Raw genomic sequence first — 25310 nt, forward strand, 5'->3', positions numbered from 1 at the left:
ACAGGAAAGCAACAAAAGATGATAGAAATGTGAAATCTGCACCAAATAAAAGGAAAACCCTCCCAGTTTCTGTAGGATGATGTGGCAGCATGTGCACATGCGCAGATGATGACATAACACCGTGTATTCAGCGGAGCAGCCCACGGCCATGCCAGTCGAGATGTGGATGGTACAGAGGAAAGTTCAGTGTGTTCTGTGGCTCACTAAATTCGAATCCATGACCAAAGTGCAACGTGAGTGAATATCGGTGCATTTATAATGAATCACCACCACATAGGAATAACATTACTCAGTGGGATAAGCAGTTGAAGGAAACCGGCAGTTTGGTGGAGAAACCCCATTCAGGTAGGCCATCAGTTAGTGATGAGTCTGTAGAGGCTATACGGGATAGCTACCTAAGGAGCCCTAAAAAATCTGTGCGTGAGCCCACATTGAACTGCATTGAATAGGTATGAAACTGGGAGAGTTTTCCTTTTATTTGGTGCAGATTTCACATTTCTATTGTCTTTTATTGCTTTCCTGTGACCGGTCAAAAGTGTACCATGACTTTACGGACACACTGTATATTTACAAAACCAATTGATGTGTGTGATTCACACGAACATTCTTTAGATGGATTTTAAATTTAATCCCCACAAATGGTAATGTGTAGCCACAGGAAAGTAAGGAGAAATGTATATTAAATATCATTCCAACTGCCCAAACTGTTTATATAATGCTAAGCATCTGAATAAAAAGTAAAACTATAAAGCATTTATTAAAATGGATGCTTATATGTATTATGCATATAATATACATATATAAGTCTCTTTTAAACACAACTAAAATCTGTACTTATGTCTATACATTTGATTTGTTAATGCCTTATAAACATTTATATGCATTTATAACCATTTACTGTATTTCAACTTCCAACCTTTCCTGGGCTTATTTTAGGTGGTCCCTGCCTAAGAGAATTTCTGAATGGTCCTAAAATATTAATTTTATCACTGAGCTTATTTGACATCAATTTCAATAAAAATAAAATACACAACAGATATCAACAACCAAATTTACTGCCTTTCACACCCCTGTAATTTCTTCATTCCTGATCAGGCTCTTCTTTTATTCTTTTAATATTTATTCAATAAGTTTTTAGACAGCACCTATCATAATGTCTTACTCCACTATTCTCATTTTATTTTTTTTAAATTAATTTATTTTTTTTTTGTATTTTTCTGAAGCTGGAAACGGGGAGAGACAGTCAGACTCTCGCATGCGCCCGACCGGAATCCACCCGGCATGCCCACCAGGGGCAACGCTCTGCCCACCAGGGGGCGATGCTCTGCCCCTCCGGGGCGTCGCTCTGCCGTGACCAGAGCCACTCTAGCGCCTGGGGCAGAGGCCAAGGAGCCATCCCCAGCGCCCGGGCCATCTTTGCTCCAATGGAGCCTTGGCTGCGGTAGGGGAAGAGAGAGACAGAGAGGAAGGAGGGGGGGGGGTGGAGAAGCAAATGGGCGCTTCTCCTATGTGCCCTGGCCGGGAATCGAACCCGGGTCCCCCGCATGCCAGGCTGACGCTCTACCGCTGAGCCAACCGGCCAGGGCGATTTTTAAAAAACTGTATAGAGCGCGCACACACATACACACACAGAGAAAATGAGTGCATATATACTGGTGAAATATGAATAAACTTGGATTGTACAAATGTCAACTTCCCGGTTTTGATACTGCCCTGTTATTATACAACACGTGAATGTTGAGAAAAGCTGGGTGAAGAGTGCATGAGACCACCCTGTACATTTCTTAGCACCCTCCTATGAACCTGTAGGGATTTTCAATTAAAAGTTTAAAAAATTGTTGTGAAAATATATAGAAAGGAAAGCAAGTTCAAGAAAAAAATGCAGAAACTTCTGCCCATTCTGAACCAGTTGTTTTTCTGTTTTTTGAAATGGACAATGATGGCTATCAAATTGATATAAAGTTGAAATTCCATTTGATACATTTAAGGTGATATAACAGCTTTATTTTATTTTAAAATATTTTCAATTACTATTAACATACAATACCATATTAGTTTCAGGTGTATAACCTAATAATAAGATATGTATATAATTTATGAAGTAATCATATCAGTAAGTCTACAACCCATCTGATACCTCACATAGTTATTACAATATTATTAACTATAATATATTCCCTATACTGTACTTTACATCCCTGTATAACTGGTGTTTTTTTATTTTTTATTTTTCTGAAGTTGGAAACAGGGAGGCAGTCAGACAGACTCCCGCATGCGCCTGACAGGGATCCACCCGGCACACCCACCAGGGGGCGACGCTCTGCCCATCTGGGGCGTTGCTCTATTGCAACCAGAGCCATTCTAGTGCCTGAGGCAGAGGCCATAGAGCCATCCTCAGCACCCGGGCCAACTTTGTTCCAATGGAGCCTTGGCTGCAGGAGGGGAAGAGAGAGACAGAGAGGAAGGAGAGGGGGAGGGGTGGAGAAGCAGGTGGGCGCTTCTCCTGTGTGCCCTGGCCAGGAATTGAACCCGGGACTCCCGCATGCCAGGCCGATGCTCTACCACTGAGCCAACCGGCCAGGGCTGTATAACTGTTTTTTATAACTGGCAATTTGCACACCTTAACCTCTTCCCCTGCTATTCTCTCTCTTTTTTTTCTTTTTAGGTGAGAGCAGGGAAAATAGTGAGGCAGACTCCTGCATGTGCCCCAATCAGGATACACTGAGTAACCCCATCATGGGCCTATGCTTGAGTACCAAGCTATTTTTAACGCCTGAGGCTGAAGCACTCCAATGCAGCTATCCTCAGCACCCAGGGCCACGCTCCAGCCAATCAAGCCACTGGCTGTAGGAGGGGAAGAGGGAGAGAAGAGGGAGGGGGAGAAGCAGATGGTCGCTTCTCTTGTGTGCCCGGACTGGAAATCGAATCCAGGACATCCATATGCCAGGCCAATGCTCTACCCACTGAGCACCAGTCAGGATCTGTTCTCTCCTTTTAAAAATATTAATTTTATTTATTGATTGATTTTAGAGAGAGAGAGGAAGGGACAGAGAGAGGAAGAGAGAGAGATACATCAATCCGTTGTTCCACTTATCCATGCATTCATTGGCTGACTCCTGTGTGTGCCCTGACCAGAGAATGAACCTGCAACCTTGGTGTATGGGAACAATGTTCCAACCAACTCAGCTACCAAGCCAGGGCCTCCTCACGCTATTCATTTTCATCTGAAAAATTTGTTTGCTCTTTTCATTTCACCTCTCCATCAGCCTCTCCTAAATGTGTGACATTTCTAACCACCCTTCCTTGAAGATTGTGCTTGTTCCCCAGAGAAAACGGCTTCATTTTTTATAATCCTCATGTATTCTGCAGGCACCTTTGTTCTAGAAAATTACCTATTCTGACTTATTAAAATTAATTCATCCCTCAATTATGTATTGAAGCATTTAGTTAGGCCCTGAAAACTAAGGCAAACCCCATACCTTCATTTTTAAAGTCAGGGAGAGAGTGACAACTGATTATGATATAATGTGGTAGTGGAAGATTTGATACAAACATAGGTTTATTATCTTCTTTCTCCCCCATGAGCGGAAAGAAAACAAAGTGTCTCTTCTATACCCCTTGTTGCATCTAACACAGTACTCTGCACATGGCTGTTAACCAAGGGATGATTCATTGAATAAATGAATGAGCAAATCTAAAGTAGAAGAAGAAAAAAACTAAAATGTAACTTACCGAGTGTCCGAAAAGGTCTCTGACTTGGTAAATGGGAAAAGAAACCAGGCTTCAATGCATTTGTAATCACAATGTCAAAAAGGTCTGCAAAATCATTTCTGAAAGCAACAAATTGTTTATAAGCTTATTTTAAGGAATTAGAAATGGTCCATATAAAACAGACTTCATCTTCACCTATTTACTCGACCACACCATCATTTCTTATCTTTTGATGAACTTTTTACATGCTTTCTACAGATTTAAGGTAAATCTTACACTGGAAATAAAAGGTGAGTTAGCACTAGTGTTCATGAAAAACACCCTGATACAAACACAAGAAAAGAATGAGCACAGTAACTCGAGGTGCTAAGCTTTCTCATGAAACAGGCACGGTAAGTGAATTCAATAGTTTCTAATAGAAATGGTCAAAGCTATGCTTCTGAAAGTATTCAAAATGTGAAGATACTTTACTTTGAAATCAGTGTAGTCTCATACTGTGGCAATTTTTAAATAACAGCAATAATTGTTTTCAGTTGTATTATATTTAATACTATATTTAGGATTATTTGGGATGGTAAAGGGCTGGTAGTCCTGGTACCTGAGGGACTCACTGTTGTAATGGAGAGGTAACATTGAGCAACATTCCCAAATACTTTTACAAATCAAAACGGTACTAGAGCCTGACCAGGCGGTGGTGCGATGGATAGAGCGTCAGACTGGGATGCGGAGGATCCAGGTTTGAGACCCCGAGGTCGCCAGCTTGAGCGCGGGCTCATCGGGTTTGAGCAAAAGCTCACCAGCTTGGACCCAAGGTCGCTGGTTTGAACAAGGGGTCACTCGGTCTGCTGAAGGCCCACGGTCAAGGCACATATGAGAAAGCAATCACTGAACAACTAAGGTGTCGCAACGAAAAACTAATGATTGATGCTTCTCATCTCTCTCGGTTCCTGTCTGTCTGTGCCTAACTATCCCTCTCTCTGACTCTCTGTCTCTGTAAAAAAAAAAACACCACACACACACACACACAAAACAGTACTAGAGATAAATTTATTTTTTTTACTTATTTATTTTATGTTTTATTTTAATTGAGAGCAGAGGAGGCAGAGAAACAGATTCCTGCATGTGACCCCACCCGGCAAGTCCACTAGGGGGCAATGTTCTGCCCATCTGGGGTGTTGCTTCGTTCAGCAGCCAAGGTATTTTTAGCGCCTCAGGCAGAGGCCACAGAGCCATCCTCAGCACTGGAAGCCGACTTGCTTGAGCCAATAGAGCCATGGCTGTGGGAGGGGGAGGAGAGATAGAAAAGAGGGAGGGACGGAGAAGCAGTTGTTTGCTTCTCCTGTGTGCCCTGACCAGGAATCGAGCCTGGGACATCCACACACAGTGCTGATGCTCTACCACTGAGCCAATAGGCCAGGGCTAAAGATAAATTAAAATAGGAAGAAAACGCCTTGGTTACTTATGCTAACTAAAGAGATCAAGACTCCGGAGAGTACAACTGGAAGCATAGTTCCACTACGGGGAAAGCAAAGGGCTTGATAAGAGGCACCTTTCCAAGGCATCCAGGACATCAATCAGCCTTAATCCACTTTATGGATCCCAAGCCTAGGTATTGTTCAGAAAGCAGAACATCCACTCACAGACGGTAAATATACCACAGACCAATCTAAACCCACACGAGCTGAGGAACATGGAACTGGAGGCTAAAGAGGTCACCCAGAGGTCAGTTTTTTTTTTTTTAATTTTTATTTATTCATTTTAGAGAGGAGGGGGGGAGATACAGAGAGAGAGAGAGAGAGAGAGAGAGAGAGAGAAGGAGGAGGAGCAGGAAGCATCAACTCCCATATGTGCCTTGACCAGGCAAGCCAGGGTTTTGAACCGGCAACCTCAGTGTTTCCAGGTTGACGCTTTATCCACTGTGCCACCACAGGTCAGGCCCAGAGGTCAGTTTTAAAGCTAGAACTTCTTTCATACTCCCAGTATTTGCTTTGTCCATGGATAGTCCCTGGTATTGCCCAGAAGAATGACATAAATATATATTAAGACTTACTGAAACTTACCAATTACTCTGCCTTATACTTTACCAGTACATAAATATCCCCTTATACTTATGAGGTATAGCTGCTCCATTTTTAAGGTCATGAAATTGAGGCACCAGATCATACAGTAAGTTGCAAGATTGGGCTTGAGCCATGTCTGTCTCATGTTCAAGTCTATGCATTTATACCGCCTCGATTTTCGTGGGTGTCAATCCCATCTCTGGCTGTGCTTAGTGGTAAAGTATAGCTCCACACTGAAAAGGCTACCGAGGGGCTGTATGCCAGTTATCCATCAGGGAGTAAAACCTACAGCTCTGTCCCTCACTAATCATCCCAAGCTGAGAAAGCAAGTGCATGGAAGATGGTATGAAGGACATGTGCTGCATCCACCTTAAGAAAACCTAGGCCTGGGCTGGTTGGCTTAGTGGTAGAGCATTGGCCTGGTGTGTGGATGTCCCGGGGTTCAATTCCCAGTCAGGATACACAGGGGAAGCGCCCATCTGTTTCTCCACTCCTCCCCCTCTTGCTTCTCTGTTTCTCTCTCTCTTTTCTTCCTGCAGCCATGGCTTGATTGAAGTAAGTTGGCCCTGGGTACTAAGGATGGTACCATGGCCTCTGCCTCTGGTGCTAAGAAGAGCTCAGTTGCAACGCACCAGATGGGCAGAGCATAACTCCCTCCTGGGCTTGCCAGGTGGATCCCAGTCAGGGTGCATGTGGGAGAATAACTCTGTGCTTCCCCTCCTCTCACTGAATAAAGAAAATCTAAAGCCCAGATGATCAGCAAACTATGAACATAACAAACCCCAGTAATGCTGCGTTGTTAAAATGTACTTGGGATATGTTGCAGATGTCGAGTTGTTAAGACAAACAACCGTTTACCATTCAGAAGTATTTAAATAACGATAAAGTGATGGTGGAGAACTTTTTAAAAAGCACTGGTCTAATTTGCTAGCAGTATTTTCTAAGATCATGAAAACAAAATGTCTCATCACTTACCCAAGGATATGTTTGCAGAGAAGTCTACAGTAATCACTGTGAGAACTGGTGATTAATAAGAGAATTTTCCCAGCATTCTTTAGCTGTCGAAGCCATTTTTTCACAGATTCAGGACAACTGTATAAATACTTGCCTGGATCTCTTTTTATTTCAGGAAAATATATTCCACAGTTTTCTGAAAAATAAAAATATCAAGGAGATAGTTTTATTCTTTTTTTGTTTTTTGACTCAGCATGTTCTCAAACAAGTTGATCTCTCTCAAAACTACAGATTAAAATATCTAGCACTTATTACTGCTATGTTCTTTACTTAAAAATATAATTACGAAAATGTCAGTTAAGAATATTTTTGGCTACTTCACAAGAACTTATAAACTGTTAAAACATAAAAAACAATATAATCAACAATCTCACATCAGAAAAGCTAATTGCATTTGAAATATCAATTGATAAATATTCTTTTAATCATTCAACATATATTTGCTGAATACAGATAGTAAATAAATATGCGGGTCACGCACCATGAATACATCTTTGGCACAAAGTAGCCAAGATGGGGACTGGGTTCTCCGAGTCACAGCAGTGCTTGCTGTTGCAGACGGAGCTCAGATTAGAAAAAGCTAGGCTGTTACAGCCTCTGAGAGGTGCTGGGATGCCAAACGCAAAAGCAAGCCAGAAAAGGTCAGAGGCATGGAATTTGACAACGAAAACCGAAGAACCTGAGCTGGGTGGGACTGCTGACTCTGCCCCTTTGGGTGTTTAGAGAGTCCAAGGGCCCAGGCTGAGCTCCAGGGCAGAAAGGGGCAACAGCTCCGGAAATCCAGGTCAGGTGCACCGACTCGGTGCCTTCAGAACTGTGGGTACTCAGCAGACAATTGCAGATGTGGCTGAAGTGCTACTAAAGTCACAAAACAGTTTACAGATACTGTTCTTTGGGCATGACAGCACGAACAAGTAGACAGGGAACCCCAGTTCTCACTTTCTTTAACTGCTAGGAAAAGAACAATTGCATAAACAAGACAAACGAGCTCGTACTGAACGATAAACTGCAAGACGCAGGCTACCCCTGCAACTCTGTACACTGTCATGCAGTTGAAAAAACAGAAATAGAAGGTACATTTTAAGGTTATCAGGACAGGAAAGAAGAGTCTCAAGTGAAAAAAATAAATAAAATGAAACTAACCCAGAAATAGTAGCAAATACTGTTGCCTGCCTGCCTGCCTGCCCAAATCCACTCACTCTCACCTGTCTTGGAAAGTACTTTGATTTTATTTGACCTTTTATCCTCCTCTGAGGGGCTGGGTGCTCAGGGAGGGCCTGGGTCTCTATCAGTCTAACCAATTCCCTCCCCTGCCTGTGTGTTGTTTAGGACCATGTGGGAGGCCACGCATGGCCAATGAGACTTGAGGAGAACTCTGCTGGAGGTCTTTGGAATATTGTATACCACTGATAAAAAGAAATCTACACAGGAAGGCATGTCCTTTCTTTTACTCTGAACTTTGCTATGACTACATGCTCTACCCCGAACTGCTACAACTTGCAATACAAAGCTGATGTTTGAAATACCTAGTGTGAATCTGAAAGAGACCCTGGTCTCTGATGACACCACTGGGTCACAAAGACACCGACTTCACCACTGCTGGAGGGACCACCCAAATTCTGCACTTCTTCTGGTCACCTGAAGTAACTCAATTTAACAATAGCATAAACATTAAGGATGTTAATTATTTGCAATCTAGACCATCTCTCTTCAGAAAGCAATACATTACAAGAATCAATCATAATAAGACCAAAATAAATATGACCATGTTACACTATGATAATAATATTCAGATATCAGGAGACCGAGAACAAAAATTTCTTGTATTCTTGTATTTTTCCCTACAGGGACATCTGAGGAAATCTCAAAGATCTCTCAATATTTCCAAAGCCATATACTATAAGGCTACGTAATGTTTTAAAGCTTTTTAATCCCAAAAGCTTAAAAAAATTAAAATATTCTGTTTTTCAGGGAAAAGAGGGTACTAGTAAGATAGGGCTAATTTAAGAGACAGAAAATAATACAATTAATTAGCTAAGAATAAAATAATTTAATGAGTTACCATCAAAGTACCGACAGAGGCTGTATCTCAGAATTTATTACACCCGAGTCATATGTGAAATTATTTTGGCCAGAAAAACAAAGCTTTTGTAGCAATAGAAATTGTATGAGCTGTATAAGAAAAGATTATATAATATAGTATATGATGCTGAAAACATATACTTAAGCTGTATTTAGGTACAACTGCTGAAAAAGGCTCCTTTTTTCCTTAGCTATACATATGTGTCTAGTGCCATCTAGTGATCAAAATATAAAATACTATTAAAATGATACCATCCCATTTCCAAATGAATTTTTAAAAAACAGTATATACATTTACATACTGTATTTTAAAATTTTTTATATAGATTAATTTATTAGTATCCCTTAATAACCCTAATGCAAAGTGTGCAGACATAATAATTTAGTTGAGAAAACTACTCTCTGAGGTAAGAACAGGGGTTTCTTGCTTTGTTCACAAGCCAGATTGAAATAAACAAACTAAAACCAGACAAACCCTGTACAAGTAGATACGCAATGGTAGATTATGGGTTGCTCCTACTATAAAAGATCACTGAGTGTTGGAGAAAATACTTTCAGCCCCTTGTAACTTCCAATCATTAAAGAAATAAGATATACACTGCTCACAAACATTAGGGGGTATTTTATAGTTTCATATTTATTTTGAAATATCCCCTAATGTTTGTGAGCAGTATAATTTACACAAATACAAACTCATCTTTTTAAAAACTTTTATTTATTGAAATGTAATTGAAATAGAACATGAGAGTTTAAGGTGTACAATATGTTGACTTGCTACGTCTAAATATATGACAATATGCCTGTCCAGGCAGTGGTGCACTGGATTGAGTGTCAGCCTGGGACACTCAAAATCCTGAGGTCCTTAACACATATATACCATGGTATACTATTCAGCCATAAGAAATGATGACATCGGATCACTTACAACAAAATGGTGGGACCTTGATAACATTATACGGAGTGAAATAAGTAAATCAGAAAAAAACAAGAACTGCAGGATTCCATACATTGGTGGGACATAAAAACGAGACTAAGAGACATGGACAAGAGTGTGGTGGTTACGGGGGGCAGGGGGAGGGAAGGAGGGAGAGGGGGAGGGGGAGGGGGAGGGGGAGGGGGAGGGGTACAAAGAAAACTAGATAGAAGGTGACAGAGGACAATCTCTCTTTGGGTGATGGGTATGCAACAGAATTGAATGACAAGATAACCTGGACATGTTTTCTTTGAATATATGTACCCTGATTTATTGATGTCACCCCATTAAAATAAAAATTTATTTATATAAAAAAAAAATCCTGAGGTCGGAGGCTTGAATGTGGGCTCATTGAGCTTCAGCATGGGGTCATTGGCTCAGCTAGAGCCACTGGTCAAGGCACACATGAGAAAGCAATCAATGAACAACTAAGGTGCCACAACCATGAGGTGTTGCTTCTGATCTCTCTCCCTTCATGTCTGTCTGTCCCTGTCCCCCACACCCTTTTAAATAAAAAAAACAAAAACAAAAACAAATAAATCAATGGAAATGTGATTACCACCTTAGGTTAGCCTACACCTCTATACGTTACACATCTATTTTCTGATGGGAAAAATTAAGACCCAGTCTCTTAGCTATTTTTAAGCTTGTTGTAGTCTGTAATACACAGTAATTTTTTAAATAGACATAAGTCAAGCTATTGAACCAACAGAATAGTTAGGTTGATTATACTGCACTGAATTACAGTTGTTAATTAAATTATCTCCCCAAAGGGACTCTAGAGTTCAAAGGGAGGGTGTATATCTTTCTGCTTGGCATAGAGCAGGCATTCAATGAATACCTAAATTAGTGCAGGGATAGACACAGGAATATTTACTTGTTTGTAATGTATAACCTAACTGTGAGTGACAAAAACACTGCCCTATCAAAGTCATCCTATCTAAAGTATCATCCCTTTTTTATCCCTAAGGAAAAATCATCATGTTTAATTAATTTGTGACGCTGATAGATTAACACTGACAGGGAATTTAGACCTAAGTTGAAAAGAAAGGAATGATCTTGTTTGTCCTCAACTCACAACGGAGCCTGTGTTTTTTTAGTTAACCTCAAAGGAATCCTATTTCACGGCTTTATGTAACTCATTTTCCTGGCCTTTCTACCTCTCTAAAATCCTTGGATGCTGGTATTTTCTGCATCCAGATGGGATTGAAAGTGAAAAAATATTTTAAAGTTAGTTCTAAAGAATAAAAGCTTAGCTTTCCTATATTAAAAAAACTGGTTAATATGGCCTGACCAGGCGGTGGCGTAGTGGATAGAGCATCGGACTGGGATGCCGAGGACCCAGATTCGAGACCCTGAGGTCGCCAGCTTGAGCGCAGGCTCATCTGGTTTGAGCAAAAGCTCACCAGCTTGGACCCAAGGTTGCTGGCTCGAGCAAGGGGTTACTTGCTCTGCTGAAGGCCCATGGTAAAGGCACATATGAGAAGGCAATCAGTGAACAACTAAGGTGGTGCAATGAAAAACTAATGATTGATGCTTCTCATCTCTCCGTTCCTTCTGTCTGTCCCTGTCTATCCCTCTCTCTGACTCTCCCTCTGTCTCTGTAAAAACAAAACAAAACAAAAAACGGGTTAATATGGAATCATGAGAATAAACAGCAAAGTGTTGCCAACAGTCTGATATGCCCATAAAATGGTCTACATATATCAAACATGACTCAGGATTTAGGGACCTCTTGTGGTAAAAGGGGAAAAAGGTACAATTTGAATATTAAAAACACTTTTTAATTTAACAGACAGGCCTGACCTGTGGTGGCGCAGTGGATAAAGCGTCGACCTGGAAATGCTGAGGTCGCCAGTTCAAAACCCTGGGCTTGCCTGGTCAAGGCACATATGGGAGTTGATGCTTCCAGCTCCTCCCCCTTCTCTCTCTCTGTCTCTCTCCTCTCTCTCTCTCTCTCTCTCTCACTCTCTCTCTCTCCTCTCTAAAAATGAATTTAAAAAAAATTTAACAGACAATTGTGCCATATCGCTATTTCTATCATTACAGAATAAGTAAGCATTTTTTTTTTGGTTAACTGTCTTACTACTCTTTGAGAGATCTGTGGCTAGAATTTTTAAAGCTGTTGGCCACGGGGATTCCAGATGCTGGGGTACTAAAACCTCCACTATCAGCTTCCAGTTAAAGTCTGCGGTCGTTTCCGTGGTAGAACATAACTTAGGAGAGCCTGAAACATAACCTTTACAAGCATGCTAGTGAACAGTTAAATGTTTAGTTATGAGAAATGTTATTTGCTGTAAGAAACGATATAATTAATTTTGTGAAATACATACATACACAAATTTTTTTTTGCCAAGAGATAGTAAAATATTTTTGCAAATAGTCTTTGAAATATTTTTTAAGATATTTGAAATATTTTTGAAGATAAACAATATAGATTAACTATGTTCTAATTTGTTTTATTTATAGAGGCCAAAAGATTAAACTGAAATTATTAAAAAACAAATAGTTCCTATTCATGATCCTATATGATTTGTTTCTAATATATTTGCAAATAAAGAAATCTACAAGAGCCTGACCAGGTGGTGGCGCAGTGGGTAGAGCATGGGGCTGGGATGCGGAGGACCCAGGTTCGAAACCCCAAGGTTGCCGGCTTGAGCGAGGAGGGTTCTCTAGCTTGAGTGAGGGGTTACTGGCTTGAGCCCAAAGGTTGCTTGCTTGAAGCCCAAGGTCACTGGGTTGAGCAAGGGGTCACTTACTCTGCTATAGCCCCCGGTCAAGGCATATATGAGAAAGCAATCACTAAACAACTAAGGAGCTGCAACGAGAATTGATACTTCTTATCTTTCCCTTCCTGTTTGTCCCTATCTGTCTCTCTCTCTGACTCTGTTTCTGTCAAAAAAAAAAAAAAAAAAAAAAAAAAAAAAGAAAGGAAGAGAAAAAAAGGAAGAAAAGAAATCTAGAAGATTTAGATTGAGTAAAGTGAAAGAAATTATTTGTGAAGATTTGACAAAACAAAGGGTTTTTACTTAAGGTAGCAAATTAATGGAGAAGTAACAATGTCTGTCTGCTTTTTGGGCTTTGAATTCCTTTTTTTTTGGTGATAAGGATGCCTTCTAACCTCCTCCTGGAATAGGGAGGATACATTCACTTGGGAGATTTATTTCCTGCTTTTGGGGGGCAAAGGACAGTCACAGTGTTCTTGCACTGGCTGTTTCTCAAATAACTTATTCAAAATAACTAATATCTCAAAAGACATTATCTTGGGTCAGCTTTCCCTGAACCCCATCACCTCCAAAGAATAACTCAATGGTTTCTATTATATATACATTTACAGAATGTAAATACATATATAGCTATGTCACCATAAATATTTTGAACAGCTTAAAGAAAACCAAAATTAACAAGTATTTAAGGCAAACTTTATATAGTTCTGACTTCTCACCTACTCCAAATGTGAACTACTTAGAAAATGAGACAATGACCAATTACTGATATACACAGCGATTAGAACAGAAAAAAATAAATTCTTTGAAAGGTTTAACCCCTCTCCCCCATTAACCCCAACTCAAAAAGTTTTGGGATTTCTTTAAAACATTGATTGGTCTTCAAGGAACATGCATTTTAAAGATTATATTTTATCACAAGGGTGCACTGTTTCCTTAATCACTTTACTTGAAATAGTCAGTGTCTTCAGAAATATCTTTTCTTATGAATAAAGCCAAAAGTCTTCAGAACCCTGACTTAGAGGAAATCAACATCAGAAAATAGAGACAGGTTACAGTCACAAAGGATTACCTCTCCAACAGCTGGTCTCACAGAGTATTACATAAACAGGAAAGCTCTATAGACCTGTTAGGTCTGTGCCATATCTACACGTAGGACACACACAACCTAGTGAAGCAGATATTCTTAACGAGGCGTGTAAGGCTGGTGGCAGTGGCCATACAGATTCACAATGGACGGTAAAGGAACCGCGGAGCCGTGAAATGTGGGGCCATTCCGTTTATATTAGCGTCTCACAAAGGCAGAGGAGCAAGTAGGCAGGGAAAACTGCTTTTCTCTCTCTTTCCCAGGACTCACAAGCCAAACAGATTGTGGGGGCAGGTGCAGACCCCTTCTCCAACAAACAACAGTGCACAATGGCTCCTCCCAAGCAGGCAGGCAATCCACAATTGCAATCTGCTGCCCTGAGGGCAAGCACCTGCAGCCTTACACAGGCTATACACACATGAGGTGCTGCCCCGAGCTTAGGCACCAGACAAAGTACAAGGCAAACAAGCCTAACACACTTGTCATACACTCGTTTGTCCAACAAGGTATTATTCTATTTTTCACCAAATTTTCCCACCTACATCTGTACAGCATCAGTTGTACACTCTATGTAAAATATCACACCTGGACAGTTATTCAAGATTAATTTAAAAAAGGGAGGGACTTACTAAAGTTTTAAATTAGTAAGATTTTAATTCAGGTAACTGTTTTGGCAGATATGAATTTTGTAATATAATTTGAAATTATGGACTTGATAAGAGAGAAAAGCATTTCTTTCTCTTTGATATAACAAACATAGATAGGTAAGATCTACATGTAACGCTCTGCAACATCACTTGAGGAATAATATCGCCCCTGTAACGCAGGAGGTCCAGACCTGGAAAATGGATCTGGTGTTCATGTGAGATCCCAAAGAAACCACAAAGAGGAACAGATGGAGCAAACAAAACCTTTATTACTCACATACAGAGGCATCACCAATGGCCCTGCTGGGTAGGGTGTGGTTTAAATAGCTAAACTGTGGGCATTACTCAAGCAAAACTAAGCAAGTAAGCAGGGGGGAGGGGGGAGGGTATGCACCTGTTCTGTATTGCCCCTCCTTGATACAGATCTGGTGACTCAGTTCCCCAGTGTTCTTAGTTAAAACCTTAATTTCAGTTTGACTACCCTTTATCTCATGGCCCCAGATCAGGATCCATAACCATCGAGCCATTTGGCTGGGGGTGGGGGTGGGGGTAGGGGTGGGGGTGGGACGGCCATATCCAGCATGGACCCTATAACCCTAAACCAAAATTCTTAACCGAAGTACATACATGGGCCTCAGGGAGTGAATGAAACCCCAACACTGTTTGCAACATTTTGTTTATTGTAAAGGCCAGTAGCCACGGCCACCGTCACAGTCGCCTGGCTCATGCAGGTTCCCATTTAATTCAGACGGTAATGAATCAATGGAGCCAAGAACTGGTGGACCATTTTCCTTTATTTCTAGACTCGTACTGGCCAATGAGTAAAAACAAACACACAGGGCACCAAAACCCACTCACATGTTCTGTTCCACAACCAGGAGAATCTTTCTGGTTGTTTCTAGAATCAAAGGCCCCAACTCTGTTCCCCTTCAGCTCCCGCCATCGTGCTCCCTGCCTCCTCTGCAACCACGTGGTCTCTCTGCCCTGCAACAGTGCGGTCTCTCCTCTCCTTTCAAAATGGCCTCCTAGCTTCACCTTTTAAGCCTTTTGGCACGAAAGCCCCTCCTCCAGCACACATTAGCATAACCAAGCCCTTTCCTAAGCATGAAGGTATTCAGCCACCCCACGTGGGCAGCACTATTTTTAATAAAAGTGAGCAAAACCAAATAACACAAATTCCACAAACTTCAATGGAACCTGCATGGCCGTGAGGGGGGTTGTCTCAGGCACTACACTACTGTATGGCCAGTAGTCGTGGCCATCGCCGCCATGCACATGCAGGTTCTCATTGAATTAGGGCAGATGATAAAATACACAGGGCTCCAAAACCCTGACACATTCTCCGGTTCCACAACCAGAAAAATCTTCTCCGGTTTTTCCTAGAATCAAAGGCCCCACCAGTCTCAGTCACCTCTGGTTCCCCATCTGCACATCTTTTCCCTTATTCTCTCTGCACAAACTGGCTTCTCCTTTCCTGCCATCATGGTTTCCTTCTTTCCCCTTCTCCTTCTCTGCTCTTTTCAAAACTTTTCGGCGTGAAAACGCCTCCTCCAGCAAATATTAGCATAACAATTGCCCTTCCCAAGCAGGAAGGTAATTTGCAGTTTCACAGACAACATACCTGGCGGTGACCAGCGCCATTTTTAATAATAAAAGTGAGCAAACTCAAAAAACAAAAATTTTACAAACTCAGTTGCCCAACAAATATACATAATATACATAACAAATAATGTTGAAACTACATAATGTTGAAAATAATATTAATGAGATTAAATGATTGCTTTCCTCATTAAACATGATGCATTCTTGCTATAGAAAATTCACTGTACTGGGTTTTCTGATGCTGAACAACAAACCACCTCAAACACAGTGGCTTAAAACGACATTTATCATTGTAAAGCCAGGCGCCCCCATCGTGGCCATTCTCAAGCAGGTTCGCATTGGATTCGGACAGTCGGTAAAGAAACAAGGAAGCCAAAAACTGGTGGGGCCATCATCTTTAATCCTAGCTTGCACCCGGAGGGCAAGTAAAAACACACCCAGGGCTCCAAAAGCCACTCATTCAATGCTCACAAAACTACTGACTTATCGGAGTTTCCTACAATCAAAGGTTTCTAGCTCACCAGACTTATTCACCTCTGTTCCCCATCCCTTCCTTCTCCCTGCACAAATTCTGCACAAACTGGCTTTTCCTTCAGCACTCCGCCATCTTGGCTGCTTCTCCTGGCCTCCCCCACGTGGCCTTTCTCTGCTCTCCTCTCTGCTCTCTCCTCTAATGCTAATCTCAGGAACCAAGAGAGCAAGCTCCGGGTCTGCCCCCATTTTGTAGTGTAGAAATCAAAACCTTTAATCCAATATACAAATAAGGAAGTCTCTGATACAAAGTCACTTATCTGAGGCATTATGGGATTCCTCATGAAAGTACACCACCCCACATCAAAAAAGGGTGGGAAAGGCTTAGTCTTAAAACTAAGCCTTAGGCTATAATGATCCTGCCCGCTTACAGCCTGTCCCCAATACACATTAATATAATCATGCCCATCCGAAGCAAAAAGGGCAACCAATATCATCACCTGGGCAACGGGCCTCCACGTGGGCAGCGCCATCTTTAACAAAGTGAGCATAATATATTTCACCTGCCCAACAATCATCATCTTTCATGGTTCTAAGGGTTGATTGAGTTAAGCTGGGCAGTTCCCACATGGGGTGTGCCAGTCAGATGTCACTGCGTTTGGAATTATCTGTTTTTTTCTCTCACTGCCTGGCACCTGGGCTGGGATGTGGGAACAGCAGGGGCTGGTGAAACATCTCTCACTTTAGCAAGATCAGGCTTCGCCACAGCATGCTGGTCTCAGGGTAGCTGGACTTCTTAAATGGCTGTGAGCTGTCCCTGGAGCAAGTATTCCAAGATACCAAGGTGACAGCCACAAGAATTCTTATGACATAGCCTTAGAAGTCTTACAGTATCATTTCTGCTGCATTTTACTGATTATATGGGGCCAGTTCATTTTCAAAAAGTAAACAAGAGTATAAATTCTGAGAAGCTTAATTCATTAGGGGCTATATTTTCAGACTATTAAACATACTAGTGTTTTGGAGTGATTCTTGTCAGTATGCTTTCTATTCATGTATAACTAAATGGAAATTTTAAATACCACATAGTTATTTTTCAGCATATTCGAGCAACTTCTAAACATTTTAGTGGTTGTAATTTAATATCAAATTTTATAAATGCATTGCTTATAATAATGTTTACTAGTAATAACAACTGACATACCTTGAATGTTTATTTTTGCCAAACACAATTCCAAGATGTTGGGCAAACAAGTTTATAACAGATTTGCTCACTTATATTTTGCCTAATTGTTGCATTGGTGCAGGGCAGCACCATGTGTGTATAGTCTAGGGGAGGCTGGGGGTGCTTGCCTTCAGGGCGGCATACTGCAGATTGCGTTCCTGCTTGGGAGGCTCCGTTGTTTGCTGGAGAAGGGTTTTTCTCCCAGCCAGTTTTGCTGGGGAGGGGAGGGACACAGAGAGAGAGAGAAAGTGCCGGAGAAGGGGGGAGTGCTGAGGTTGGTGGGGGCCTGGGAGTCTGGAGGGTGAGTATGGAGAATGAGTCGAAGTTGTGGAAGCAGACACCAAGTCAGGGCTTGGGAGCCCTGAGAGAAAGGGAAGCGATCTTTCCTGCCTGTTTCCTCATCAACTTTAATAAATGGAATGGCCCACCATCCTCTGGCTCCACATCCGTTACCATCTGCCAGATCCAATGAGAACCTGCACGGCCACAGCGGCCTCTGCACCAGCCTTACATAAGACCTTTACACATATTAATGTATTTAACACTATAACAACCACTATAACAACCCTATGAGACAGGTCCTACAGTGTTTCCATTTTGCAGATAAGGAAACTTAGTTACAGAAAAGCTAAGGAACTTACCTGAAGTCACAGAGCTAGAATGTGGCAGGGCCTGGATTTGTTTTTTGTTTTTTTTTACAGAGACAGAGAGAGAGTCAGAGAGAGAGGGATAGATAAGGACAGACAGACAGGAATGGAGAGAGATGAGAAGCATCAATCATTAGTTTTTCATTGCAACACCTTAGTTGTTCGTTGATTGCTTTCTCATATGTGTCTTGACTGTGGGGCTACAGCAGAGGGAGTAACCCCTTGCTCAAGCCAGTGACCTTTTTGCTCTAAGCTAGTGATCTTTTTGCTCAAACCAGATGAGCCCACGCTCAAGCTGGCGACCTCGGGGTCTTGAACCAGGGTCCTCCACATCCCAGTCCGACGCTCTATCCACTGCACCACCGCCTGGTCAGGCAGGGCCAGAATTTGAATGTAGTGGGTCTGCCTCTCCAGTTATATGGAATGGTGACAGCATATAACTTCAAGGATACCATAACTTCTCACTTTTTTTTCTTGCATATGGTACCCTACTACATACAGTGTGTCTGTAAAGTCATGGTTTTTGACCGGTCACAGAAAAGCAACAAAAGACGACAGAAATGTGAAATCTGCACCAAATAAAAGAAAAACCATCCCAGTTTCTGTAGGATGATGTGGCAGTATGTGCGCATGCACAGATGGTGACGTAACACCGTGTATACAGTGGAGCAGCCCACAGCCATGCCAGTTGAGATGTGGACGGTACAGAGGAAAGTTCAGTGTGTTCTGTGGCTCGCTAAATTCTAATCCGTGACCAAAGTGCAACGTGAATATCGGCGCGTTTATAACGAAGCGCTACCACATAGGAATAACATTACTCGGTGGGATAAGCAGTTGAAGGAAACCGGCAGTTTGGTGGAGAAACCCCGTTCTGGTAGGCCATCAGTCAGTGACGAGTCTGTAGTAGAGGATATACGGGATAGCTACCTAAGGAGCCCTAAAAAATCTGTGCGTGGGCCCTGGCCGGTTGGCTCAGCGGTAGAGCGTCGGCCTGGCGTGCGGGGGACCCGGGTTCGATTCCCGGCCAGGGCACATAGGAGAAGCGCCCATTTGCTTCTCCACTTCCCCCCCTTCCTCTCTGTCTCTCTCTTCCCCTCCCAAAGCCAAGGCTCCACTGGAGCAAGGATGGCCCGGGCGCTGGGGATGGCTCCTTGGCCTCTGCCCCAGGCACTAGAGTGGCTCTGGTCGCAGCAGAGCGACGCCCCAGAGGGGCAGAGCATCGCCCCCTGGTGGGCAGAGCGTTGCCCCCTGGTGGGCGTGCCGGGTGGATCCCGGTCGGGCATGCGGGAGTCTGTCTGACTGTCTCTCCCCGTTTCCAGCTTCAGAAAAATACAAAAAAAAAAAAAAAAATCTGTGTGTGAGCCCACATTGAACTGCACTGAATAGGTATGAAACTGGGAGAGTTTTCCTTTTATTTGGTGCAGATTTCACATTTCTATCGTCTTTTGTTGCTTTACTGTGACCAGTCAAAAGTGCACCTGACGGATGGACACACTGTACCATCACAGTTCAGGGACTACGGGGTTGACTGGAATTAAGTGGGAGTTGAAAATCTGAACAAATATTTCTGCAGAGTAAAAGAGTAGCTATTGATATGCATTCTGTCTAATTATAGTCACAGCATCTGGACTTGGAAGGGGCCTAAGAAACTGTCTACTTCAAACCTGTCCTGTTATGGAGAAACTAATATAAACGACAGACTTTGCTAAAAACTACAGTTGGTAACAAACTTGGAATAGAGTGCTCAAGAATCCTAGCACACTAAACTTCATGAAATCATATTACTTACATGTCCAAATCCATGTGTTTTAGGTCTAAGCTACCTGGTGATCAGTGTCTGTTAAAAAAAAATTATGTTTCAATGGTATACTTATTTTGCTCTGTAATTATTGCATAATGTGCTTTTCCTCAGAATTTCTGCAGATATTCTTTGTCGTCAATGAGCTGATATTATCTATGCTATTATCTAGGAACTGCTCTCATATTGAGATAGGAAAACTAGACAAAATAAATGTCTTCCATTAAGGAATAAATATTATCTCTTCCAGGAATGCACCGTCCTCCCTTTGCAGCTTAGAAACGTCTGCAACCTGTCACAAGATTATGTATGTTCTTTGTGGAGCTCTCCCAACACCCTCATCCTGTCACGCTACCTCCAGACATGAACAATATTCATCACACTACACAATAATAAACATTTCCAATGAGTGTGTGAGACTCATTTCTACTGAGACTGTGAGATCTCTTAGGAAAGGCACTGTCTTTATATTCATATTTACATTCTTTTTTTCTAAGTGTTACTTAATTGTGTTTATTTATTTATTTTTTTGTATTTTTCTGAAGCTGGAAACGGGGAGGCAGTCAGACAGACTCCCGCATGTGCCCGACCGGGATCCACCAGGCACGCCCACCAGGGGGCGATGCTCTGCCCATCCAGGGCATCGCTCTGTTGCGACCAGAGCTACTCTAGCGCCTGAGGCAGAGGCCACAGAGCCATCCCCAGCGCCCGGGCCATCTTTGCTCCAATGGAGCCTTGGCTGCGGGAGGGGAAGAGAGAGACAGAGAGGAAGGAGAGCGGGAGGGGTGGAGAAGCAGATGGGCGCTTCTCCTGTGTGCCCTGGCCGGGAATTGAACCCGGGTCCCCCCGCACACCAGGCCGACGCTCTACCACTGATATTTACATTCTTGATGTCGAACAAACAGCAGAGGATTAGTAAGTGTAGCAATGTGAGTGATGGGAGAGCCACCAGACAAGACTTGTCAGGTGATCAACCAGAGGATGGCAAACCACAGCCTGCTGGCTAAGGAAGGTTGTACTTCTTAAATGGTTACGTAAGTGCCCATATAAAGCCTATAATCTTTATGATCTGTTCCTTTAAGAAAAAGTTTGCCTATTCCTGATACAGATACAGCATTTCTAATTAAGGGACAGTAACAAATAACAAATGGTTGTATCTCACTATTAGAAAGTGCCAACGGCCTGACCAACAACCACCTGTGGTGGCGCAGTGGATAAAACATTGACCTGGAACGCTGAAGTCACCAGTTTGAAACCCTGGGCTTGCCTGGTTGTTGATAAAATAAGTTTGTAAATATGATGTATATGTTAGCTCACATATAGTTTGCACTGGGTGTGGGGGACAGGCTGTAAGCAAGCAGGGTCATTATAGCCTAAGGCTTAGTTTTAAGATTAAGCTTTTCTTCACACCCTTGACTGTTGCATGATGTGGGGTGGGATTCTCATGAGGAATCCCATTATGCCTCAGATAAGTGACTTTGTATCAGAGGCTTCCTTGTTTGTATATTAAAGGTTTTGATTTCTACACTATAAAATGGGGCAGAGGAGCCCATCCTGGAGGAGAGCAGAGAAAGGCCATGTGGAGGAGAGGAGAACCAGCCAAGATGGTGGAGTGCTGAAGGAGAAGCCAGTTTGTGCAGAGTTTGTGCAGAGAGAAGGAGATGGGGAACAGAGGTGAATAAGGCTGGTGAGGTAGAAACTATGATTCTAGGAAACTCGGATAAGTCAGTGGCTTTGGGAGCCCTGAATGGAAAAGGAAGTGTTTTCCCACTGTGTGTATTTCTTGCCCGCCGGGTGCAAGCTAGGATTAAAGCTAATGGCCCACCAGTTCTTGGCTCCGTTGTTTCATTACCGTCTGTTCGAATCAAATGCAAACCTGCATGGGCCAGGCAGCTGTGATGGTGGCCATGGCTACTGGCTTTACACTGGTGAAGGCACACATGGGAGTAGATGCTTCCTGCTCCTCTCCCCCTTCTCTCTCTCTCTCGTCTCTAAAAATAAATAAATAGAGCCTTAAAAAAAAAGAAAGTGCCAACAAAAATAATTAATGAAATCATTAGTTTGAGAGACTTCGTTTAAAGGGTATTAAGCCTCAGCAGAATTAATATTAGAAAATCATTTGAGATAACACTGCCTTTGGAAAGATGATGCAAACATCTTTGTGTATTTATTCATTACAGTGGATCCCCAGGCACGGTGTTCTTGGCCCTCATGTTATTCCCTGGCCTGCGACCTTAAACAGTTTATTCTACTGAGCCAGAAAAGAGTTCTCTTCACTCTGCCATTTTGGTAAAGCAAATCTAAGTCTACTTTTGCTGTTGCCTTTATGACTCTGGTGCAATTTATTTTCAGTCTCTGAATTAAATGTTTTCAGGCTCATTGGTCTGTTTGTTAATAGAGCAAAAGTAGGGGCCACAGTAAGACACTGCAAACCCAGGTCTGACAGCTAACAGCTGGTAGTATTTTCCCTTGTTAATGTCAGAGGAAGTAGAAAGATCCAACAAATGCACATGATGACATGATGACATCATCAGAAGGACCTACAGAGCTGGTAGCTTCGGGTGAACAGAGGTACAGTAAGCGCAGAACCAGCTCAAAATGGTCTATCCTGTTTGACAAGGCACTGAATTGTTTCTCAGAGATAACAGACCCCAACCACAAGTCATGAATCTGAAGCATGTGTAGAGAGAACTTTGGCTCCTAGAAACAGTCCTTTTCCCTTTGATGGATAGAAAGGACCAGGATATAACTGGGACTTGAACACTAGATTCATTCAGGAGTCAAGGGTTCATTGTCCAGATAGTTTTGGTGTTGACACCCCTTTACTGTAAATGGCCAAACTCCAAGGTCATCCAATTAAGACAAATCCTTCTGCATCCCTGTTCCCTGAGTCCTTAAAAACCCTTGGTCTTCTCCAGCGAGGAGGATGGGTCTGAGGCACCACAAGGTCTCCCATGTTCTTGGTTGGTGCCTTTGAAACAATAAACCTTTCCCAGCTAGAGTTTTGGCCTTTCAAAGCATCGGGCACACGAACTTTGGTTCAGTAAAAGCACTAGCACTGTTACCTAAACGCAGTTTTACAAATTAGCTGCTAAGAAAACAGGGCTGTTTTTCTTGGTACAGCATATTAAAGATGCCTCCGGGTAAAACCTGGGACAAGTTTTAGGGGCTAGCTTCAAAGAAATAAACTTAAGTTTCATCTCAAGTAGTTTTTAAATATATTTGCCAGGCACAAAACCGTCTTGGAAGGTTTTGTTTTCAGCAGAGGAAGTAGGCCCACTGATTATCCAGACTTGAAACCTCCCACCCTCCTCCAAAAGAAAGAAATTGGAAAAAATCAGAACTAAAACAGGACAGGCTGGGGCAAAGGAGGCTCAGTGAAGTGCCAGTGCTTACTCCGGAAAAAAAAAAAAAAAGTTCTAGCTGACTTCTCTAGCTTTGAGGCACAGAGATGAGAAACAAAAACAGAAACAAAGGAGTTATAAACTAGAAATTAGCTTTCATTTACTACAAACGTCTTAAGAAAACCTGCTTCCCACTGCAAACTCAAGAGCTCAATTATTTAACAATTCTTCAACAAACAAACAAAACAAGTGAAACAAAAGTTTCATTCTGCTTCTTCTAACCTGTTTTTTCTTTTGAAGTATGTATCCTAGTAGAATACCAAGACACTACTATTTGGTATAAACATCCAAAGCGAAATTCAGCTCCTAAGTAAATATTACCAAAATTGATCAGTCATGGGACCAAGTCCTTACTCTACAAGAATCTCTTAGGACAGTAGCTCTCAAAGTGTGCGCACTAGAAGATTTCCAGGTGCATTTTATGGTATTCCAGAGAAATATGTCCCTGTTGGGGACCAAAAAACCAACAGTGTTTTTGGAGTTTAGATTTTTAGGGGACAGAGGTGTGGGGAATTGGCTGTAAGCTGACAGTCTGCCCAATCCCCCACCTCACTTGCCTGATTAGGTTGCAAAAGGCTGTTAAGCTGTGGTGCTGGATTGTTTACACTACCCACCATGTTCCCTGGAAAGACTAGAGGCAAGTTTCTTCTATCCTTTGTTTGGTGTAAAGTTAAGATGATACATATGGTGGGGGTTTTGGATTGATGATTAAACACAGGAATTGTGTCTTGAAGCCTTTTGGATTTCTATAAAAGAATAATATGTGGCAATATCTAAAAAAGCTTTGAAATTTTTCTACAATTTTCAACATCCTCTTTATGTGAATTAGGATTTTCTACCCTCAACACAAGAGTAAAAAGAGAGGAATTCTTCAATGTACCGACGAGGAAATGAGAGTTTGCCTTTCAAATATATTTCCAAACATTGAAGAAATCACTAGGACACATCAGGCTCATGTTTCTCATAAACACAAGAATGAAAAAACGCATTCACGCCGGGACCTGCCAAATTTACTAAATCTTACTAAGAATGTATCTATATATATAAAAATATGACTTTTTGGTCGTTTTTAAATTTTTTAACCCCTCTTTTTTACGAATTCTAAAAAGCATAACTCAAAACATATAACATAAAAATTTTTTAATGTCAGAATAAATTAAATTTTGTCATATTTATTTCATTTAATTACCATAAAACCATGCTTGGACTTTATATATTTTTTTCTTTAATATTTGACTTATTATAACATATTTCTCAGAAATTTGTATATAGTGTGCCTACAATTATTTGTAGGATTTTAAGTGCATCCTGACTTCAAAAAAGTTTGAGAACCACTGCTAGGAGGCACTGAGAAAGCCTGGGGCAGAGACTGCAGCCTGTGGAAGGAGTAGGCAGGGTTTCAGGTGGAAAACAGTCGGGACCTGGACAGGAAGAGTTCAAAGGTAACTAATGCTGGGTGCGGCTGGTTCCACAGAATATGGTCCTCCAGGCAGGACTTTGAACTTCCTCGGTCTCTTTTTATCTCCTTTGGCTTGATTCCTCTCTTCCTTTCTCCTCTTTCCTTCTACCTCCTTCCAATTTAACTTAAAAGAACAAATTTATGTCTCGGGGATTTTTCTGAATAAACAAAACATCTGGCTGTATTAAGATGACAGTCATATGGACTTTTTAAACACTGAAGTATGAAATATTCTAAAATATCAAAAAATGCCCTGGCTGGCTGGGCTCAGAGGTAGAGCGTTGGCCCGGAGTGTGAAAGTCCTGGGTTCGATTTCTGGTCAGGGCACACAGGAGCAGCGACCATCTGCTCCCCCCGCCCCACCCCCTGTAGCTATGGCTGGGATGATTTGAGCAAGTTGGTCT

The 25310-nt window shown here is 42.0% G+C and overlaps 1 protein-coding gene across 2 annotated transcripts in view; it reads right to left on the reverse strand.

The window, feature by feature from the left end:
- The window catches only part of NT5DC1 (5'-nucleotidase domain containing 1), a 147752-nt gene that overhangs the window by 17924 nt on the left and 104518 nt on the right, over positions 1-25310 (reverse strand). For both annotated transcript variants that reach the window (XM_066373416.1, XM_066373415.1), the window contains exons 7-8: positions 6747-6921; positions 3733-3830 (exon numbers count right to left, since the gene is read on the reverse strand). In XM_066373416.1, coding sequence (XP_066229513.1) covers positions 3733-3830; positions 6747-6921 — 273 coding nt within the window. The remainder of the gene's footprint in view (positions 1-3732; positions 3831-6746; positions 6922-25310) is intronic.

Source organism: Saccopteryx leptura, chromosome 3 (assembly GCF_036850995.1).
Source record: "Saccopteryx leptura isolate mSacLep1 chromosome 3, mSacLep1_pri_phased_curated, whole genome shotgun sequence".
Classification (NCBI taxonomy): domain Eukaryota; kingdom Metazoa; phylum Chordata; class Mammalia; order Chiroptera; family Emballonuridae; genus Saccopteryx; species Saccopteryx leptura.